This window comes from Carassius carassius, chromosome 2 (assembly GCF_963082965.1).
Source record: "Carassius carassius chromosome 2, fCarCar2.1, whole genome shotgun sequence".
Lineage (NCBI taxonomy): Eukaryota > Metazoa > Chordata > Actinopteri > Cypriniformes > Cyprinidae > Carassius > Carassius carassius.
Window position 1 is genome coordinate 23840945 of NC_081756.1, and position 22892 is coordinate 23863836.

General features: G+C 39.4%; 2 protein-coding genes across 2 annotated transcripts in view; one reads left to right on the forward strand and one right to left on the reverse strand.

Moving 5' to 3' along the window:
• The window catches only part of LOC132106815 (centrosomal protein of 89 kDa-like), a 64036-nt gene extending 42705 nt beyond the window's left edge, over positions 1-21331 (forward strand). Inside the window, 3 exon segments of the mRNA XM_059512837.1 lie at positions 11402-11571; positions 20650-20784; positions 20786-21331. Of these exon segments, the coding sequence (XP_059368820.1) occupies positions 11402-11571; positions 20650-20784; positions 20786-20975 (495 nt within the window). The 3' untranslated portion in view covers positions 20976-21331.
• On the reverse strand, positions 995-11406 carry LOC132106805 (E3 ubiquitin-protein ligase RNF182-like). Its single transcript, XM_059512825.1, has 2 exons — positions 11253-11406; positions 995-2341 (listed from the first exon to the last, which is right to left on the reverse strand). The coding sequence occupies exon 2, from the start codon at positions 2325-2327 to the stop codon at positions 1554-1556; it is 774 nt and encodes a 257-aa protein (XP_059368808.1). The 5' UTR covers positions 2328-2341; positions 11253-11406; the 3' UTR covers positions 995-1553.
• Positions 21332-22892: the final 1561 nt, after the last annotated feature.

Consider the following 22892-nt stretch of genomic DNA (forward strand, 5'->3'; position numbering starts at 1 on the left):
ATGGAAGTCAATGGAACGAAAAGTGCAGTGTGACCGCCCCTTTTGCTGTCCTTCCCTGATTGTTGAATTTCGTTTAGATATTAAGGTGTGCTGTGATTAGGAGATGGTTTGCTCAGAAATGCATTCTCATGACTGAGTCCAATTAAATTGTTGTTAAACCAACCATAGTTCATGTAGATTTTCTTATTGTTTTCAATGCATTGCAAAAGCATGTATTAACACTGACATTATTCATTGCCAACAGAAAGCTTGGAAACCGTTTCAGTTTTGATTAAACACAAACCCAAGGTGCTGACTAAGCTGCGTGTGTCTGGCAGAATTCAAACTCTGTCTTGCTCAAGTTCAGAATCATGAATGGCTCTCAATGGATCTCAAGGTGAAGGCCCCCAGAACCTGCAGGGAAAAGAAACACTGGGCTTGAGTGAAGGATTACAGAGCCGCTGTGCTTGTTGAAGTCAATGTTACCTTTAAAGATATGTATTTTAGATAAAGGTTAAGGTTTAGGTTAAGACTCGGAGCAAAGGTTATATCAAAACACCTTTGGATAAGCAAAAAGAGCCAAGTTTCAGGAAAAAATGACTACATCACCTCAACTGTAGCAGTGAGATTCACAGTCATGCAGAGAAATGGCACTCACTTCAAATGTTCCTAGCTGTAGGCCAGGTGTCATTGATCTTTCACAAATCTTGCGCAATAGAACAAGTTTTTTTTCCCTCTCCTTGCCTGCACTCTAGCACATGCAGTGTTATACGGACTGTTTGTACTCTGTTATTGAATTCCAGGAACGTTTTCATCGTTAAGCTCAGTCTGGAAGTATACAACACCATTTCAATTTGTGTCACTACATGAGATCTCAAAAGGGCATTTTCACATTCTGATGTCAGTGAGAGAGCGAGAGAGAGAGAGAGAAACTCCATTGTGGTGTGACATTGGTTACAGTTATTAATTCCATAGGCCTAGAGGGTATTTTTAAACATATCGACAGAACAACAACTTGGGTCAAATCTCTTTATTTTAAGGCCCCTTCTTACCTCAGTGGTTACCCACCTCTTCACATTGCAATATCTACAGTAGTCTGTCTTTAACTAGACAGACTAGTCCACTCTTAACCTGTAACAGTGCTGCTCATGGAGCCTTTTCATTGAGAACCAGGGTACACAGTTTCTTAGGGATGAAAATCAACCACAATAAAACTTTATTCTATATGGCGCATCCGCTCTGCCTGACTTTGATAAACACCCACTTGTGCATCATCATCTGCTCAGCATGGAGAACGTTTCAAAAGTTCAGCTTTTTTACTTCAGAATGAGCTTGATGGGTGTGTGCAGAAACTGTATTAAGCTAATCAGTTTTCCTCCAGACTGACCTTCCTCTTTAATGCTTGACTCATACTCTTATCACAGCTGCTTGTACACATCCCTTCATAGCAAAATGGTACAAATTGCATTTGATTTGCAGCGAGGATATTCAGATGCCTAGAGCTTATTTTTTATCTCCTCTCTGTATAGTGAGATGATGTAGCCTATGATTTTCTCTGGCCTGTTTTGTACCAGTCAACCCCTGTTGGAGCAGTCGCACATGCCCTGGCACAGACACTGGCAGAAGCCGTAGACTAGACAGACTGTGAGACTGGATGGCACTAGACTCACACACACAATCCCCAGAGACACTCTCTGGATCACCAGCAAGTAGATGCCAAGTGGCAGTGAACCAAAATAGAAAAAGCCCAGCAGCCACACCAAGACTCGCGGCACGTGATTGCAGAACTTGGACAGAGTGTCTTGGTTCATGGCACCGCTGTTGGATGCTACAGAGACTGAATCCACACTGTGGTCGCCGTAGTAATCCGAGCTGGCATTTTGACTGGGCGAGCGCTGCTGGTCCCGTTGCACCTCCATGATGGTGATGACCAGGCAGTTGGAGGAGTCGTGGGATGGGCTGTCGTTGGAGGACAGGCTCTTGGGCGTCAATACTACCTCCTTACTGTTGTCTGAGCTCCAGGACTTGTCCCGCACAGCCAGACAAGACATTATTATTGAGTCATCTGGCAACCCAGCCACTTCATACTCACTGATCTGCATCTCGTGTCGGCAGAAAGGGCAGCTGATGGAGCTGGAGCCATCTCCCATGTCCAGGATCTTATTGAGGCATCTGGCGCACACGCGATGCAAGCAATCCAGAATCTTGGGCTTGCGGCTGTGTTCATTGAAGCGCTGGTAGCAGATTTTGCACTCCAACTTATCATTGCTGGTGCTGTTGAGGCTGGTGTTAGTATTAGCACTGGCTTTACCAGAGCTCTCCTCCGGTCCAGCCTGAGCACAGCTCATCGTGGCCTCATGCTCTGGGGTAACAAGAAAAGGATGTTAGCACAGAATATGACAACATGTACTGTTACAGAGATACAGTATAAGATTAGAGTGTTTATCATTTATTTAATGGTTTTGCTCCTGTTAATCTTTTCATCTGAACATCAACATTTGTGAGATTTATTTATTATATCTGAATTTTAAGGTTAATTGTTTGTCCTTGGACAAACATTTATTTAATTCATAAATTTATTATTGTGGACACACAAATTTGTTTAGATTTGTACTATATCAAATATTGTTAATATTTTGAAATGAAAGATTAGAACTTTGGGGTAACAAACAGTTTGGACAAAATGTGTCCAGTGGGAACAAATGTTGTTGCTGGTGTTTTCTAATGTAATTATCTAATGTAATAATATAAAAAAAAAATTATAGGATATTTAATTTAGACTTCGGTCAATATTCTCTTTATTATCAATTCACGAAGGTTAGATCTTGATTATATTTATTGGTAAAAATTAATTTCTAAAGTTCCAGAAGCATTTTGTATAAATTTAAATAAGCTGTCATGTAGTATGAATGACATTATGACAACAGTAAACAAACCTGTGATTTCAGGTGATTTCATACACGAAGAGGTTCCTACAGTGTGTCATGCCATTATGCGTTAGTGCAATGTTAGTGTGGCTGTAATATACTAACACCTATGCTATTAAGTCTTCATAGGAAGCTTCCTACTGTGCCACATGGGTGTTTTCAGTGTCTCATTCAGTCTGCAGCTCTCCAAAGGCCTAATTAAGCTGCTTTATTAATCGCTGTTTGTGAAATGAATTATGGAAAGAAACGTGGGATCGACGTGACGATTTTGCTTCATTGTCTTAGGGTGCCAATTGTTTTTGTTTCCCTGATGTCACCCAGCCATTTTTATACTGAAGCAACAGACGCCAATTGTTAAAAGAATTAAATAGTGTCCCTTTGGGCAAAGAGCATGCTCCTCCAGCATACAAACCTCTCTCTGTTATTAATGACAATGCCCATGCATTGAAAGCTTTTATTTCCTTTTTTACATCTGTTCTTATTTCCTTCTTCCCTTTTTCCTGGCAGTAATGTCATACAGTGTTTTAACATGCTTTTCAGAGGACAGATGTGCTCCAAGTTCTCTATCCCTGGTCTTAACATCTTACATTTCAAGTCTAATATAAAGAGCTCTTTTGTAGCTTAAATGGACAAAATCAATTTTGTCATTGTAATTGTATCTCACAAAAAGCATCGAAATGGGGACCTATTGAATGAGATGGATTATAAATTATAAATGTTACATAGGCTATTTTATGTCACTCAGGAGAGTAATATGTTGACGTGTACTTGGCGCAGTAGTCTTCCTTGAAAAATCATCTGTTAGTAGAAGGATGAGTTATCACATAATTCATCTACAGTTGAGTAGTTAGAATATTTCTGGAGTGTTTTTCTATTCTAAAACGAAATTGTATGTTTGAGACAACACTATTAGTGTTCGAATGCTCTGTCAACCTAGATTCTGTCAGAACGTCAAACATCTGAACAGACATAGGCTACATAAATACAGCACTATGCAAAGTGAGCAAATGCAGACACTGTTTTGAGAAATGTATCTGAATATTTCCTTTGATACATAAGCCTTACACCTCTACATAGGTTTTAACATTAAAGGGATAGCTCATCAAAAAATTAAAATTACCCCATGATTTACTCGTTCTCAATCCTAGGTGTATATGACTTTCTTCTTTCAGACGAATACAATCAGAGTTATATTTAAAATGGAAGTGCAGAGGAGAGAGCAAAATAAAATGCCGTTCACAAATTAGAAGTACAAAATGAGATTTGTAAAGAAAAAAGACAGATATAAGTCAAGAGGAGACTAGTTTTTCTTTGCTAAACAACTGGTTTTCGAACCAGTCACGTGACTGAAAACTATTAATTGGACTATTAAATCCCATCCCCCATTCACTGCCATTCTAAAGCTTGGAAGGGTCAGGACATTTTTGATATAACTCTGATTGTATTCTTCTGAAAGAAGAAAGTCATATACAGTACACCTAGGATGGCTTGAGGGTAAGTAAATCATGTGGTAATTTTCATTTTTGCCAATTTTCATATCCCTTTAATAGTGGATTTGTTTATGATTTAGCACATTGTTCTTTCAGCTTAATAGAAACATTAACCCTACAGGACATTTCTGGGCTTCTCTGATTTCATGTTCTCTTGTAATTATGTGTGAGACTGCTGTGAGCCTGACTGCAGGTTTCCTGTTCTCCTAAACTAACAGTAGTTAGTTATCAAGAACATATAGCAGTCCAGACTGCAGTCCACTGGATATTAAAGCTTGTACTCACATAATGAAGTAAACACTGGCATTCCGGTTTTATCAGCACACATAGGGAACACCGTTTAATTCTTGTATTGCTGTTTGCTTAAGCTGGTTGAGTGATGTCACATATGCCCATAACTACCAATCCATTGCAACCTACAGTACACTACAGTTCAAATGCTGGGGGTGAATTTATGACCATGCAGTTGGAGGAGTCATGCACATTTATTTATCAAGTATAAAGGTAAAAACTGCTATATTGTGATTATATTGATATAAATAAAAATAACTGTTTTCTATTTTAATATATTTTAAAATTAAATGTATTGCTGAGTTGCAAAGCTGAATTTTCAGGAGCTGTTACTCCTCTACAGAGTTATTGTTAGCAATACTGAAAGTTGTGCTGCTTAATTATTATTATTGGATAAATGGCAGCCCTACTTTCATGTTTCAACCAGCTGGACAGTCTACAACTTTTCCTTCTCACCAAATGCTGCTGTCATGTATCCTGGTCAATTTTTAGGTTAACTATCCCTTTAAGATAAAATAAAGCATTACAATTGAGTGTTTTTCTATTTAAGTTCAAATAAAACATTAATGTCACTCACGTAGCATCTCTAGTAATCATACTCCAGAACATCTGCAGTGTGTGAATAAAAGCTCCTTATTGGAAAGATGTCAGCAAGAGCCCTTTACGTCACATACAGCAACACACACAGTTCATTAAGTGCAATCACTTAGACTTCTTAAATTGAGTCTCCTCATTCATCTTGCTCTCCAGAGACCTGAGAATCTAAAATCAATTCAGTTATTTAGACCATCTTGTATATGTAATGTATGTAAGATACAAGGTGTGAGAGTGAGGGAGAAAAGACAGACTATGAGTACTTATCGGTTTTAACAATAAATGCAATGCTATTTTAAGCTCTGTTCAATGATTTATAGATGATGATTATGAATACCTTATGAATAGTGAACTATAAAGGGAAATTCACTGGATGCTGGGATCTGCTCTTAAGGGACATGCGGATTTGTTATATTTCATTACTCAGGGCTGTGGTTTGAAATCCTACCTGACCAATCCTTTACTCCGAAGCCAGACTCACACAAATTTTCATTCTGTGAGAAAATGATTAAAGCTGAAGCTCTGGCAGTGAGTGGGTTAACCCAAAGAGGGTATTGGTTCTGCAGTGCTCCAAACTGTGACTATAACAGTCTTATTTGCAATTAAAAAAAATTATTTTATGAGTGAAGTATTTGCTGAGGTTGCCACTGGCGACTAAACCTATGTATTTAACATGTTATAATATTTTTGCGATCACATTTTTTATATTCATGTATTAAACAGAGATGATGCGCATCAAAGTTTTAGTTGAAATAAAGAGTTTCAAACAGTCCTCATCTCTGCCACACATATCCATATTTTGTATGGAACAGCTTCATTATGGACAGCAGAGTGCAAAAGAGAATATCAAACTCTCCAAAAACAGAAAATCTTAAAGAGGCCATATGATGCGATTTCAAGTTTTCCTTTCTCTTTGGAGTGTTACAACCTTTTGTGCATAAAGAAGATCTGTAAAGTTGCAAAGACTAAAGTCTCAAATTCAAAGAGATATTCTTTATCAAAATTAAGACTCTGTCCCGCCCCACTAAAACGACTAATTTAAAGACGCCCCCACATGTCTACGTCACTATGTGGGAAGATTTCCAAAACGCCCCCCAAATGTTCACGCAAACTGTGCTGTGTGTTTCATTGCGAAAGTGAAAATACTTTGTTTGGCCTTCTAAAAGAGCACGATATCTGCTTTGCCATGGAGTCCAGCCCGGGGTCGTCACATGTGGTTGCTGCAAACCCCTGGCCGCTCCTTCGTCAAATCTGCCGGTCATTCCTCGTTATAGCCGCTTGCTGCTGCTCACTCAAATCCCGGCTGTTCATCACTCAAGCCACTGGCCATTCCTCACTCTTTTACATATGTAAAGGATTTGCCACTGATGATTCGAACGCGAGTTTTGAGGAGTAGCACTTGTTGTTTGTCATTTCTCCGATCACAAATGCAGACATGGTTTTAGGTTTACGTTTATGCAACGCAACACATAAAAAGACAGTATAAGTCATTATAATCAGTAATTATTTTCCCACTGGATGCAACAACTGCCTGGGCAACGAGCTTTGTAAAAATCGATGAGTTTCAGGGCATAGAGGAGAAACAATATTGTACAGTATTTGGAAAATAATGTTTTTTTAACCTTAAACCACTTAAACTCATTTCATTAAACCAAATACACAGAATTATGTTCTTTTTAGCAACATCACTAGACCCCTTTAAAACAGAAGTGAAATAAACTGTAAATGGATGGTTGTTGACAGACTTCAACCGGGAAGTAAGATTTTCATGGGTAAATAAGAATTGCCACGCCTGTTATCACAAGCTGAAATTCAATACATCACAATGATATAAATAAAATTATCACAAACTGAAACCACATTAGCATAACACCCACTGCAGTCCCCCAAATCCCACTGAAATCACTTCATACTGGCAAATTTGTTTGCAATATTAGTTCCAGTTCTCATTAAAGGTGCACCAAGTGTCACGTACGGTGTTACAGATACACAGGAGAGAGAACCAATTGCGGGTATGTATTTATTAAAGGGGCAATACAAAGAATAAACAGTCCAGGCAGGGGTCGATATCCAACAAATCCAAACATAAACAAAACACGAAGACAAGGCAAGGCAAGGCAAGATGACGGACATGAATTAACATCAACATTAAACAAGGACTCCGTAACACAGACTCAGACAGACCGGGTATAAATACACAGAAGGATAATGAGGGAACAGGAGACAGGTGGGGAACAATCAATTACTCAACAGGAGGAAGGTGACCAAATAAGGGAACAGGAAGTGATAAGGGGACAGACACCGTGAGAAAGGAGGACACCTAGTGGAAACCCAGGGAACACAACCCAGACACTGTGACAGGACCCCCCCTCTACGGAGCGGCTCCCAGACAAGACACGACACAGACCAGGAGGGAGGGGGACAGGCGGAGGCTCAGGGGGAGGGACGGAGGGCCAGACTAACTGAAGGTAACAGACAGAAACCAAGAAACACAAAACAGAAATCCATGAAGGACATCATGTGGCGCCCCCCAGGGCGGAGCAGAAGACCACCACAGCCGTGTGGTCAAGGCGGAAGCCCCCCAGGGCGGAGCAGAAGACCACCACAACCGTGTGGTCAGGACGGAAGCCCCCCAGGGCGGAGCAGAAGACCACCACGTCCTTGTGGACGAAGCCAGAGTCCTCCAGGGCGGAGCAGAAGACCCCCACAACCGTGTGATCAGGGCGGAAGGCCCCCAGGGCGGAGCAGAAGACCACCACAGCCATGTGGTCAGGACCAGAGCCCCCAAGGCGGAGCAGACCTCCGTGCGGCTGGACCAACGGGACGACGAAACTCTGGTAATCCCCTGGTGTCCTTACTGGACTCCAGAAGATTGGTGCTGGCCTGACACTGCTCATGAAGATCATTGGTGACTTGTATTTGCTCATGAAGATCAATGGTGACTTGCCCTTGTTCATGAAGATCAGAGGTGACTTGCCCTTGTTCATGAAGATCACCGGTGATTTGACTCAGTCCTTGAAGATCACCGGTGACTTGACTCAGTCCTTGAAGATCACCGGTGACTTGACTCAGTCCTTGAAGATCACCGGTGACTTGACTCAGTCCTTGAAGATCACCGGTGACTTGACAGCCCTGACTCTGGAGGATCCGCGGTGACCAGCCCTGACTCTGGAGGATCCTCGGTGACCAGCCCTGACTCTGGAGGATCCGCGGTGACTAGCCCTGACTCTGGAGGATCCGCGGTGACTAGCCCTGACTCTGGAGGATCCGCGGTGACTAGCCCTGACTCTGGAGGATCCGCGGTGACTAGCCCTGACTCTGGAGGATCCGCGGTGACTAGCCCTGACTCTGGAGGATCCGCGGTGACTAGCCCTGACTCTGGAGGATCCGCGGTGACTAGCCCTGACTCTGGAGGATCAGCGGTGACTAGCCCTGACTCTGGAGGATCAGCGGTGACTAGCCCTGACTCTGGAGGATCCGCGGTGACTAGCCCTGACTCTGGAGGATCCGCGGTGACTAGCCCTGACTCTGGAGGATCAGCGGTGACTAGCCCTGACTCTGGAGGATCAGCGGTGACTAGCCCTGACTCTGGAGGATCAGCGGTGACTAGCCCTGACTCTGGAGGATCAGCGGTGACTAGCCCTGACTCTGGAGGATCAGCGGTGACTAGCCCTGACTCTGGAGGATCAGCGGTGACTAGCCCTGACTCTGGAGAGTTCACATTGGCGCTGGGCTGGCGGCCATCTTGGGCTGTGGCGCTGGAACGGTGGCCAATTTGGGCATTGGTGCTAGGTTAGCGGCCATCTTGTGCTGTGGCGCTTGGCTGGTTGCCATCCTGGGCAGTGGTGCTGGGCTGACGACCACCCCGCCGGAAGAGACAGAAGTGGCTGGGGCATCCCACCGAAGCCGATGCTGCAGGTAGCGCACGAATTCCCAGAGTTCCAGTGTCTCTAACTGCGCCATTTCCTCCTGAGACACTGGATCATCCAGCCCGCCATTGAAATAGTCCTTGAGGGCCGCATCGTTGTAGCCCATGCCCTCAGCCAGGGACCAGAACACCTGAGCCAGGGCACCCACTTCATTGCCCTCTTGGCGGAGGGCTGTCAACCGAAGGTACTTGGTTCACCGCTCCGCCATCTTGGCTGGGAAATGGAAAAAAGACATACCGCTGGTTCCTACTGTGACGGAGTCCTTCTGTCACGTACGGTGTTACAGATAACACAGGAAAGAGAACCAATTGCGGGTATGTATTTATTAAAGGGGCAATCCAAAGAATAAACAGTCCAGGCAGGGGTCGATATCCAACAAATCCAAACATAAACAAAACACCAAGGCAAGGCAAGGCAAGGCAAGGCAAGGCAAGGCAAGGCAAGGCAAGGCAAGGCAAGGCAAGGCAAGATGACGGACATGAATTAACAGCAACATTAAACAAGGACTCCGTAACACAGACTCAGACAGACCGGGTATAAATACACAGAAGGATAATGAGGGAACAGGAGACAGGTGGGGAACAATCAATTACTCAACAGGAGGAAGGTGACCAAATAAGGGAACAGGAAGTGATAAGGGGACAGACACCGTGAGAAAGGAGGACACCTAGTGGAAACCCAGGGAACACAACCCAGACACTGTGACACCAAGCAAATTTGGCCAAACAATGTTGATATTTGAAAGCAAATATCATCAAATTGGGTTGCGGCTTGATGACCATGGGACCAAGGTCAAACCAGTTGAAAACCAATGGCTTTGCAGACCTTTAATGGTTTGTCTGGTGGCTGCTCAGATACCCTTTGACATGATCAAGATAACTGTAAAGTCTCACTGCATCTCACAGAGGTTTTTGGAAGAAGAGAGAGGGAACAGACTAGCAAAGAGAGTCTGAATTTCTGTAACTGCATGCTAACACACACATGAACTGAAGGAGCTATTGACTGAGGCATGTTTGTGTGGAGTGTTATTGATCGATGTGTGAGGGATAACTTGGACCTATGTGTTCTTAAATCTCACAGAGTACAGTCAAACCTTTTTCTCTTCCAAACACACACACACACACACACACACACACACACACACACAATGACTCTCTCTCCACACATGCTCATTCTCCGCTTGAACCAAATATGATAACACAGTCAGGGGGTCCATTAAAGACATTACCATTGCTAATCAGTGCTCTAAATGCATGTGTATGTTACCAAGTTTACATGCATGTGGAAATTTTCTTCCACGTTATTAATAGATTATCAATTGTGATTTCCTTTGTGATTCATCTGTCACTCTATTTATTTCCCATTTATTGCCCTTCTATCCATTTTCTTTCCCCTCCTGGTTTTTCCTTTGCACTTAATTTTTTCTCAGAGATCCATCTCATATCCTCCCCTGCGTCATATATTTACGATGAGGCATTTATGGACTGAACATATCTGACTACTCACGTATACTCGTGTGGCTGTAATTGTCTTATTGCCCTCTGCTATATGAAGATGAGTTACATCAACAGGCTGCCTCTCCCTGGAAACTACATGAGCTGTGCAAATGTGCATGTTTGTTTATCTAAATAGCTCACATTTGTTTTAGCAGCAGACAGGCCAACATCTGTTCCTCTCCATAACGCATCTGCCCTGAGTCTACGGTTCAACATATTCCTGCAGATCTCTGCTTCATTCATATACATGCAACTGCATTTCCTTTATCCTGTTTTATTCTTAATTGTGTTTGTGTGAACAGGTTCCTTTTTCATCCACAAGGTAACCAGCTGGGTTAAAATATTCCCTGAGAAAGGTTATATGATTGAAGTATTACACTGTAAATTCACACCTTCTTCACTGCTTTAGTATCCTTCTTTTTCTTCTCCGCTCTTCTCTTTATAGGTGATAATAGTTTCAGTCACTTTTCCTGCATTGGTTAGACTTGGTCTAATCCAGACAGATGAACATGACTCCACACATAATAGGTCTCTTTCTAGTCTTACCGTGCTGTGTAGTCTCCTTATCTGGCTCCTCCAGGGTTGTTCGAGTAATTTTGCTTTCCTTTGATTCTTTTTTAGTTTAAGTGATACTCCACAGATCTTCAGTGCTATCCAAAGCAGCTGTTCTCATATCTCTCTCACGGCTGCTCTAGGTGTACAAGCAGCAGACGTCAGCGAGTGTGTGCACTCTGGGTCGGCATCTGCGCGAACAGGAGGAGGACTTTGCAGGGAAAGCGGAGAATTATCAACGAGAGATCCGGCACCTGCAGAGCCAACTCAGAGACAGACAGGAACAACTGCATGGAGCTCTGCAGCAGAAGAGGTGATCCTCTCTCTCTCTCTCTCTCTCTCTCTCTCTCTCTCTCTCTCTCTCTCTCTCTCTCTCTCTCTCTCTCTCTCTCTCTCTCTCTCTCTCTCTCTCTCTCTCTCTCTCTCTCTCTCTCTCTCTCTCTCTCACACACACACACACACACACACACACACACACACACACACACACACACACACACACACACACTCTTGTTCCCCCTCTTGCTTTGTGTGAATAGAGGAATACAGCAGAAGAGGTGAGAGCAGTAGTGGAGCAGCTGTCACAGGCTGAGGCATAGACCAATAACAGACATGGGAGAAAGAGAGGGGGGGGGGCTCTAGACAAGCTGGCACAGCTGCAGACTCATCTGTCTAAATGTTCCATGTACTCTCATAAATGTGAGCTCTCATAGTAGCAAATGAAAGAAAAGTGAATGTTATTGTCTCTGTCTTATGGCCCTGTGTACCTGTTCATTCTTGCAGCTTAGTTTTTTATTTATTGATTTTTTTCGGACTAAAATCAAAAAAAAAATTATTCAGAAGCTCGAAGTCTGTGCTGTACTCTCTCATCCCTAAGCATGTCATTTTTAACATTATTATTGGTAACACTTTAAAGCAAGGTTCAATTTATCAACGTTAGTTAATACTTTATTTATCAGGAATTATACTTTTGCAATATATGTGTATATATGTATTTGTCCATAGATTTTTTTACATTTCATGTTTTAATTAACATTAAAGTTAATTTAGTGAAATCTAAATTAAAGTTTTTTGGGTGTTAGTATCAGTATGTTAGTCGTAAGGTTATCTGTATGGCAGTGTGCTCCAAAACAGTGACAGAATTCACATTTAGAAGATATAAGCAGTTCGTCACTTCCGCCAATACTGCTCAACGATTTTTTTTGACGTCACATTGTACAACTACACAGCCTCAGCATGATTATGACCACTTTTGTTTTACTTAGAGTTTCATATTGAATCTAGGGGGTAATCTATTAGACTGTGGCTGTCAAATGTGGCTTTACCGAGCTCAACGGCTCTGACCCAAGCAGATATAAACCAAATGCTATTGGCTATTTTAAAAAGGGGACGGGGCTGCTCTAGATGCACCACACTCTCTTCCTGTTTCAGTTGAAATTACGTTACCACATAGAATAATGCTGCATGTTTCAAGGCACTTCAGGGGTCCTTTAATATATTTTGAACAAACATAATTAACAATAGTATATATTTATTAAATTACATTATCATAGATTTCATAAATGATTTGTCATTGTTAGTTAAAAATTAAGTTATTATTCTTATTATTAGAATTATTATTTATAATTTTATCAAATAATGTTACTCAAATGTTTTATTAAAACTGCAAAAATGGGTTTATTGTGTTTATCTATCTGGAAGAGCAGAGACCTTTACTTTTGCTGTCTAAATAGCACAAAAGTGTTTCTGTATCTGAGTGCAGATGCAACGGAAAAACTAGTTAAAAGGAAAGATGGATTTTACATTTCCCTACCCTGTCTTGAAAAATGTCCTTTCCACTTTTTAAAATTAGCACTACTTCAAGCCCAAAGAAGAGCTAACAGATATTATGTTACAACTCACAGAGCAGCCTTTTCAAGGTTGTTATAGTGTTATGGCTATGAGCTGTTGTTTATTATTTGTTTATAAGTCATACATGTCCCACAAGTTATATACTGTTTACATATATGGGGGGTGTAAAACACTAATAATAAATTAAACAATATTGTATGTTAATACTGTATGTGCAACTCGCAAGTGCATACAGCACTCACACTCAATAGTCGGTACTAGACAGGACAGAGATAAGTCAGACTGTCAAGGCTAAGAGTGTCCAGCTAAAGACAGACACACACTGATGGACTCAGATCTGCTCTGCTGTCTGAACTGCTCATTTCATTCTCACAAACTATGACACACACTATTCTTGTTCAGAATTTGAGCCATGTCCAACTCAGCTCCACTTCTTGCAGTACACTCGCTCACCCAGTAAACACTTACAGTCTCTCTCTCGTTTGCTCTCTCAACACTACATCAAAGCTCATTTTGAAGTCAGTTCCCTACCCAAGGCTGAGTGTAAGTGAGATTTTTAAATGTCAGCTTTGATACATCAGTAAAATGCTTCTCCTTCAGAAGAGTTTGTTTTTACAGTGGGTACAGAAAAGAATCACCTCCTTTAAAATAATCACATTTTGTTGCTTCGCAGCCTGAAATGAGGACGGACAAAGTTTTGCTTTATCCAGCTGTATTCGCTCAGTGCAGCTTATAACATCCAAGTTAAAGATATAACACCAGCATGTCAGAAAAAACACAAAAATACAAAATCCAAAAAGTTGGAAAAGGATCATCTCATCCTAAAAATGACATGTAAACTCAGTTGAGGCCAGTCACCTTCTCAATGGCACACAAAGCCATTTGACTTTCAGCCATGTTCAGCTGTGGTCATTTTGATCAGCTCAGCATGAAAACAGCTTTCCTGGAGCATTTCAGTCCTTGGTAGTGCAACTGAAGCAAACAATCTTGAAGACTGCAGTCCACAAACACTCACCATAAAATTTAACTGAACTTCAGCAGCTCTGCAAATATTGGACAAATATTGCAAAGTCTAGATGTGCAAATTTAGTAGAGACAGAGATATATTCCAACAGACTGTAAAAGGCTGTAATTAAAGCAAAGGGTGGTTCAACAAAATACTGATGCAAGTGGGTCAACTTTTTTACAACTCAGTGATAGTTTTTTTTTTGTTTGTTTTTTTATTGGTGTAATATCTTTCACTTGGATGTTTTAAGTTGCACTGAGTAAATACAGCCGGATAAAACTAAAAATGACTGTCTTCATTTCAGGCTGCAAAGCAACAAAATGTGATTATTTAAAGGTGGGTATATTTCCTCTACCCACTTTATGCGTGTCTGAGATTACTTGTGAAGAATATGAAAAGGAAATGACAATGACCTTATTGATATCCACTATTCGTTCTCTTACTATACAGCCGTTCACCCATCTGCTTCAACCACCGTTTTTATGTTTATGACATTTCATTTTGACACCAAACTCAATGAATGGAGCCATTACCATTGTTCAGGAAGAGATGTGGCTTCATTTGACTGAAAAACTGATTCACCAAATTATCTTGTTTATGATGGTGGAGTATGGTCATCATTACAGCAAATGATCTTGCTGTCACTCACTTGCTGTCTCTCTCTGTCTTCCTGTGAGTGAGTGTGTATGAGTGTTTGTGGTGAAATGTTTTCTGGTCTAGTGCTGTGTTTGTAATAACCATGTGTGTTAAATGAAGGGACATTTATTTTAACACTGTGATGTTCAAATGTGCAATAAACAAACAAACAAACAAAACAAAAAAACAACCGCAAATAATTTAGTAAGCAAGTAAGTAAAGTTTATTTTTATAGCACCTTTCACAGACAAGGAAGGGTCACAAAGTGCTGCACAGTAATATAAAAATAAACAATAAAATAAAATACAAGTACAAACCTAGTACAACTCTACAACTATACTACCATCAAATTCCATAAAATTTAAATAAAAAACAAATCATATTGTTAGTTAAAATCTTGTCCAAAAAGACAAGTCTAAGTGTTTTTAATAGTTTCCACAAAACTCATAGTTCTCAGATACGCAGAACACAGAAAGCAATTTACTCACCCCATGTTATTGACTATGTGACTTTCTTCAGAGAAATGCAATATATATATATCTATTGAAACATCATATATATATGTATATATAATGTTACAATAGATTTTGTTTAAAAAATATATATATATATATATATATATATATATATATATATATATATATATATATATATGTATGTATATATATATATATAATATGGAAATATCAGTTTTAAAGACACTTTTAATCAATTTAATGCATCCTTGCTGGATCAAAGTATTCTTTTTTTGAACAAGATTTCACTGACCCTAAATGTTGAAGTAAATTTGAAGACAGATTCAACTGTTTGTGAAGTTTTATAGACATTTTGAAAAATATCATATTTTGTGTACTGCAGAAGAAAGGAAATCATAAAGGTTTGGAAGGACACTGGGGATGGGTAAATGTTGGCAGAATTTAGATTTTCAGGTGAACTGTCCCTTTATTTCTTGAGGATTTCATTCAAACTGTGGGGTAGTTTGCAGTGTTGTGTAGGGGTGAGTAAGAGAGCAAAAGTTTAAAGTGTGGGCCAAGATGGCTCTTAGTCAGGCTAAATGTGGATCCAGAAGGATCTAATCAGGCTAAACTTTGCTGCTCATATTGCTTCTGCAGGCCACTGAAACATTAGCTTCCAATCATATAGAGATTAGAGTGTGTGCTTTGAGATTTATGTGTGAGAAAGTGAGATAAAAACTTGGTTATATGTCGCCTGGTTGTGTGAGTGAGAACAGAAGGCAAAATGAGAGATTGAAAAGGGATAAGAAAGGAAAGGTTAAAGGACATATCTAAATTACACATGCGAGCCTTGTCAAATAATATAGTCTTCTCCCTTGTATTATTATGGGCGTCTGATATGACAGCAGTATCATTCATTGTAATTCGTTCCTCCACATCAGCGGTGTAGAGTGTGTAGCAGAAGGTCAGAGGTGAAGTCACTCTTTTCTCTTTTTGAATGTTTCTTTTTGGTACTGTGAAGTGCAGAGGACAGACTCTCTCATGACTAAAGTGTACAGCTTGAGGTGAACAGGGTTGTATTTGTGATCACTCTGTTGAGTCGACTGACAAACTGCCCGAGGAACAATGAAAAAATGTCAGATTTACAAATGACTAGCTGCAAAAAGGCCTGTCATTCTAATATTGTGCAAAACTTTATTTTGCAGAAAAGGATTGTTTGATGAATTACAGTTCTGTGGTTTTATCAGTTATGTGACATCGATTGAAAGAGGGAAAATGTGATTGAATCTGGAAAAGCAGAGAAGCGGGTTTACCTCACAGAGTATTCATCTCTCTTGTCATGTTAGGGTTTTAAAAATGAAGCTGTTTGAAAAGGTTTTTGTATTTTATAGGTCTGGATGATGCAAGTGATTTTAGCAGAACTGACAGCTGAAAATACACTACTGCATCAGCATATGCTCACATTGTTCCCTCTGTTAGGGCTTACTGTTCATGTGTATTTATATATTTTCTCTAAGACACTTTTTTTATGCAATTTAAGACCTGTAGCCCTCATGATCTCTGACCCTAGATATCTGGTCTCTCTGGTTACAGGCGGGTTTTCGAATGTTAAAATATTAATTTGCTTACCAGCCATTCTGTGTCAGCTAAAATCATGCAATACGTGCTGCATGGCCAGATGAAGCATGAATATGATTTCTACACACCTGGAGTAAAAGATACTTGCCTCAGTATTAGGGATGTCCAGATCCGATCACGTGATCGGAAAGCGGGCCCGATCGCGTGGTTTCAGACTCGATCGGAATCGGACGTCACCTCCCGATCAGGACTCGGATATATATATATATATTCTCATTAATTTTTAACACATCTTTTGTTATGCTGTGGCACAGAGTTAGACCTTTTTGACTCCACACAGAAACAGCGACGCGTGCGGCATGACATCACTTTGTTTTCAAGAGCTGGTGTGAATAAATATAGATTCAAACTCAAAGAGACATGATAGTTTGCGCATGACCTGATATTTCATTCGGACCCAGGATACAGCGAGATGAACATCACAGAGCGCTAAACTCTCATGCAGTGTGTGTTTCATTCATACTCGAAGCCGGAGCGCGCTCTCGCGCTGATATCAGGATATTCCTAATATGGACAAAAGCGTCCAGCTATGCTGTGGTGCTCACAGGAAAACAGAAACTTATGCAAACACGAAGACATTAATATACGATCACGACAATAAATTGTTCTTCAAGTCATCTCCAGCAGGTGATAAATAAAGTATGAACAATGCAGTGCTGATTGACATAGTATTTATTACAGTATAGAAACTATTCTGCATTATTATGTGATAAACAGTATTTGTAGTATATAAACAAATCATTATTATTTGTTATTGTCCAGCATTTATAGATTTCTAAGCCAATTAAAAGCTAGAAATTAGAGAAAAAATAAAGTTGCCTATACTACCAGTCAGAAGTTTTTGAACAGTAAGCTTCTTAAGGTTTTTTTTTTTTTTTTTTTAAAGAAGTCCCTTCTATTCACCAAGCCTGCATTTATTTGATCCAAAGTACAGCAAAACAGTAATATTTTGAAATATTTTTACTAGCCTATTTAAAATAGCTGTTTTATATTTGAATATATTTCAAAATGTAATTTATTGAAGATCCTGGATCTGTTTTTTCGCTCTTCTTTATTCTTTTTTTATGTATTATAGAAGTATCGGATCGGGACTCGGTATCGGCAGATACTCAAAATCAAATGACTCGGACTCGAACTCGAGGACAAAAAAACCTGATCGGGACATCCCTACTCAGTATTACATAATATGATGACATTGCCAGTCGTGTCTATCACATGCAGATTATGACCACTGTTGTCTTGCAGTAGTCTTGTCATTCTCTCACACACGCATGTGAGCATAGATTTGTGTTCAGATGTGTGCATGTGTTGCCCATACATTGATCCACTCCAGTGCTATGGCTGAATCATCCTTCATTAAGTCTGTAATTCATTACACACCACTAATGAATTACATTACGATAGCTGTGTTGTGTGCGTGCGTTTGTGCGTGTGTGTGTGTGTTTTGAATTAATGGTGCTGAGTGGCCATTTGTGCTCCTAATTTAACTTTGTAATGTACAGAAGCAAAATGAACAGATCAGACCGTAAAATGTCGATTATACAGGACACATTCTGTGGATGATTCTTTTGCTATTGTACATTTGCAAGGCCATGTAATTTTATTAGATTAACTGTTAATTATGCTGTAATATTACCATATCCATAGCTATCTTTGTTTTTCTGAAATCACTGTGAGTTCATAGCTATGATACAGTCTCAGATGTTTCAGACAGGCAACACACATTGATAATTAAATATTAATAAAACATTAATCAGTTGTATTTTATATTAATTCTAATATTAATATTAATACTTTTTCATTTAATATGTGATAATAAAACTATGATTATAATAGGTACTGTGCTCTCCGCCATACAGTCTGCAACAAGTGCAAACAAGATGGGGGGAAAGCAAATTAAGGGACACCTCAAATAGAATTGATAGAATGTGTTGAGAAAGAAAAATTGGACCCACTTAATATTAAGTATTTTTAAATATGAAAAATTAAAAACAATGCACTTATTTCTTAATTGTACTTATATTAAAAATGCATGCAATTACATCTATAATACATTTCTGTTGTTTCATCTATAATTATATGTTGACACCTACTCCTAATCCCACCCTTAAACAGTTGTGTTCTTGTTTAGTCAAGTCAAGATGTGATATTAATCTGTCAGACGTTTCCTCTTCTGATTATTTGTCCCTCACTTCTATCCTCTCTGCATCCCTCTGTCCTACTGTCTGTTCCTCTGTCTGACACTATTGATCCGCTGACCCACCCACTGACAGCAATCTCTCTCTCTCTCTGTTATAAATCTCTAAGGTGATGGGGCAGGCTATCTGTGTGCATAGATAAGGCCTTGTTTGGCTTTTGCTGAAACTGCACAATATGTGATGAATAGAGAGCAGGAAGGGGAGAAGAAAAAGGCACCTACAAAGTAAAATAAAAGTGTCCCAAGGTGAAGATCTCATTCGAATTTTCAAGACTGCCTGAAAATGAGATATACGTATATATTTGTATATAAAATGCACACAGACTTATTAACAAGACTCTTTGTCAGGATGTAAAAAGAACAGCCTCAGGCAACATATCAATGACAAAATGATGTATAGTATTCAGTATTGGGACAAATCTGCTGTCTGAAACTGTTATTAAAATATGTATTTCTTATTATTAAGGTTAAAAGCACTTGTGCTGCTTAATATTTTTATGGAAACTATGATTCTTCAATGAATACAAAGATAAAAAGTAAACTTTTTAAATCTTAAAATTTTACAGTTTTCCTTTATTATTGTTGTTATTATTATTATTATTATTATTATTATTATTATTCAAAAATACTAAAACATTTAAAGAATATGTAAAATGTCATAAACACCCTTTTATTGAGAAATAATGGCCTACATTCCAAAAACTTGTAATTTTCAACACATTCTTAAATTATAATTTATAAAAATACATGAATAAAAGTATCACAGGTCATTTCTGCAATTTCAACATTTATTTGATGGTCTCAGATCACAGATATGCACATAAATAGACATGTTTCATTCTGTTTCTGAGGAGCTTGGTGTCTGAAGCATAGGAGATGCGAGGACATGAGTTTGTCTTTGTTCGTTTGACACTGCTTGAGTCTGTCAGAAATGACATTTATTGATGCAGGCAGAGGAAATGGCAGCTAAAAGCAGATCTTAATGGGGTGCAAAAATGAAAATTCTGTCATCATTTAATCACCCTTAAATTCTTCTGTTGAGCACAAAAGAAGATATTTTGAAGAATGTTGGTAACTAAACAGCTGACGATAGCAATTGACTTGGAAATTTGCAATGGAAAAAAAACATTTTCCATTTCCAAAATATCCGTTTACAATGGAAAAAAAAAACCCCTTACAGAGATGACTCGCCCCTTTCCGCACAGTGAGAGATAAAGAGAGATAGAAAGCTTGTCATAAACCATGAGTGTGTGGAAGCCAGGATGTACATAAACAGATGGTTTCGGCTAATTGATCTATGATTACAACAGCTTACACCCATCCTCCGCTCGGTCATCTCTGTCGTTCTCTCTCACTCGGTTTAAGTTTGTGTCTTAGCACATTTCCAGAGAATACCTGTTAAAATTGCACAGCCCTTGAAAGCTTGGTGTGCAAATCCACCGGTATTGACTGGAGGGTAAAAAAAAATGACTGTAGGTCACAGAAATGTGTGCATGTTCATGTGTATTTTGAACTCTTTTTAGAGAGTGTGATGATATGAGAGCTCATATTTGAACCAGGAAGCCTACCCACACTGCAGTAAAACAAGCCACTCTGTGTGTTTCTCAGAGAGGTAGAAGGTGAATTGGAGGTGGTTTGGGAGTCAGCGACCAGAGAGAGTCAGCGCTTGAGAGAGGTGGTGTTAGGGAGAAGTTCCCTGAGTCCAGCCAACGTGCCTCCAGCCCTACACAGCACTTCTGGCCTGGATCCCTCGTGTAGAGGATCATTTGTCCTGCTCGCTGCCCCCTCCCTTCACCTCCAGACAGTGCCGTCTGACACATCCTTTACAGCACAGCCCCATGTTTGACTCTGACTCTGACCAGCACCAGAATCTGTCATCTGATGAAAGTGACAAAGAGTGGACGGGACTCCTAATATTTCCATATCCTCCTTAACAAGTGTTTTGAGTTCATGAATACATTTACCTGAATGCTTAAGGAGGCCCTTAAATACACAGCCTTTCTCTTGTCTTAACTATGACAAATGTGATTTGATGTTTTTTTTGTTCCCACATATGTGTATAACAGTGTATATAACTCATAACATTGTTCTCAATTGCTAATGATGATTATCCTGCAGATGGAGAATGTTACAGCATTTATTCAGCTGTTGAGCTCATTTCAGAAAGCGTTTGTGACAGAGCAGATCCAGCAGTGGATACACACAATAGCAGAGAAAATTCTATGACACAAGCCACAGGATGAATGACAGAGCAACAGGAATCTCTCTCTCATTCTATCTAGGTAGGATGAAGGCCTTGCACAAAGGATATTTTTTAAAAAGGACAAAATATCAGATACCATAATATAATTAGCATCCTGTTTGTGTATTTTTGCACTAGTGCAGAATTCTGGGCAATAATATGTTGGAATAAACAATTAAATTATGAGTTTTGTTCGTTTTTCAGCTCATGAACTGCAGTGAGCTCAATTTTCTTTGCCAACCCAAATTACTAAAAAAGCGCATTTGTCTTAAGGGAAACAGTAACGTCTTTTGATTTTGCATATACTGCCTCATCAGCAAAGATGTCAATGTTATAAGGTTTTATTTTTATTTGATGCAATATTGCATTTTATTGATATTATTAAGAAGAAATAGTGTGGTGCCAAAACACGCATCCAGGGGATACCAATAAATGCCTTCAGGTCTGTAGGATAGAAAGGGGAGAAAATATGATCTCAATTTCTGCTTCATGCTGATTTCATGTTATATCTGAATCTTCTGAAATCAAAGCATTTTTGCCAATACAGGGAAAGTGAAAGAAGCATTGACACTATCTAACACTTATACCAATATAAGGTTCTCCTGAGGAGAGAAATCAGTCCATGTGCATGTGTGCAAGCTCCCTGTAGAAATAGAGCACTTTGGGTTAGCAGTAGGATACTGATTATAAATTTCATAGATCAGCAGTGGTTTTAGTATTTCATATAGTCAACTGTTTATCGATTGATTCCTATGCATTGGTGGTCACGTCTTAAATTGTTTTATTGATGTTTACTGACAGATTGCAGTGTTTTATTTGGAGCATGTGTGTTTGTTTTATTAATATGACAGTGATAGAATGTATTTGTTAATGTCACATAATTATTTAAGAACAGAGATGGGCACAAATACATCAAAAAGTATTTTGTCACAAATTACAAATACTTCCTTATCAAATGAATTTAATTTAAAATACAAAATACTGGTGTGAGAAATGTATTTAATTAAAAAAAAAGTCATTTGTAATTTGAAAATACAAACAGTATTCACAAGTAATCATTTGAAGTGCAAGAGACACATCTATTACATTTAGCAATACTGGAATTACAGTATACCTTTAATACATTTAATTAAAATACTGTACTGCCCATCTCTGATAGTGCAGCCCAGTGAACTGGAGATTTGAAACAGACTTGCAGCGGAGAAAAATGACCAGGACATCTTATATTGTTACTTCGCCCTGAGTTCCCTCACATTCAGTGAGCAAAATACACACACACACACACACACCTCTCTAGCTGTCTTCGTTTTGATCTGTTCTGTTAATTTATTCATATTACTCACCCACTCACGTTTGTAGTGGGCCATTAGTCATCATCAGAAAGAAAAGTAAGATGTTCAATCCTATTCTTAAGGCTTTTCAGTTGCTTCCCTAGAATTCCTCATTTAAATGTGCTCCTTGAATCCAAAATGAGGAACTAAAATGATGCAAATTACAATGACAGAATTGAATCTACAGGGCTCTCAAGATTTGAAGACAGGCAAGAGCGACATGAGTTGGTACTCCATAAACTCCTCACTTACTTGGTCTTGTTCCTTTGGGTCTTGAA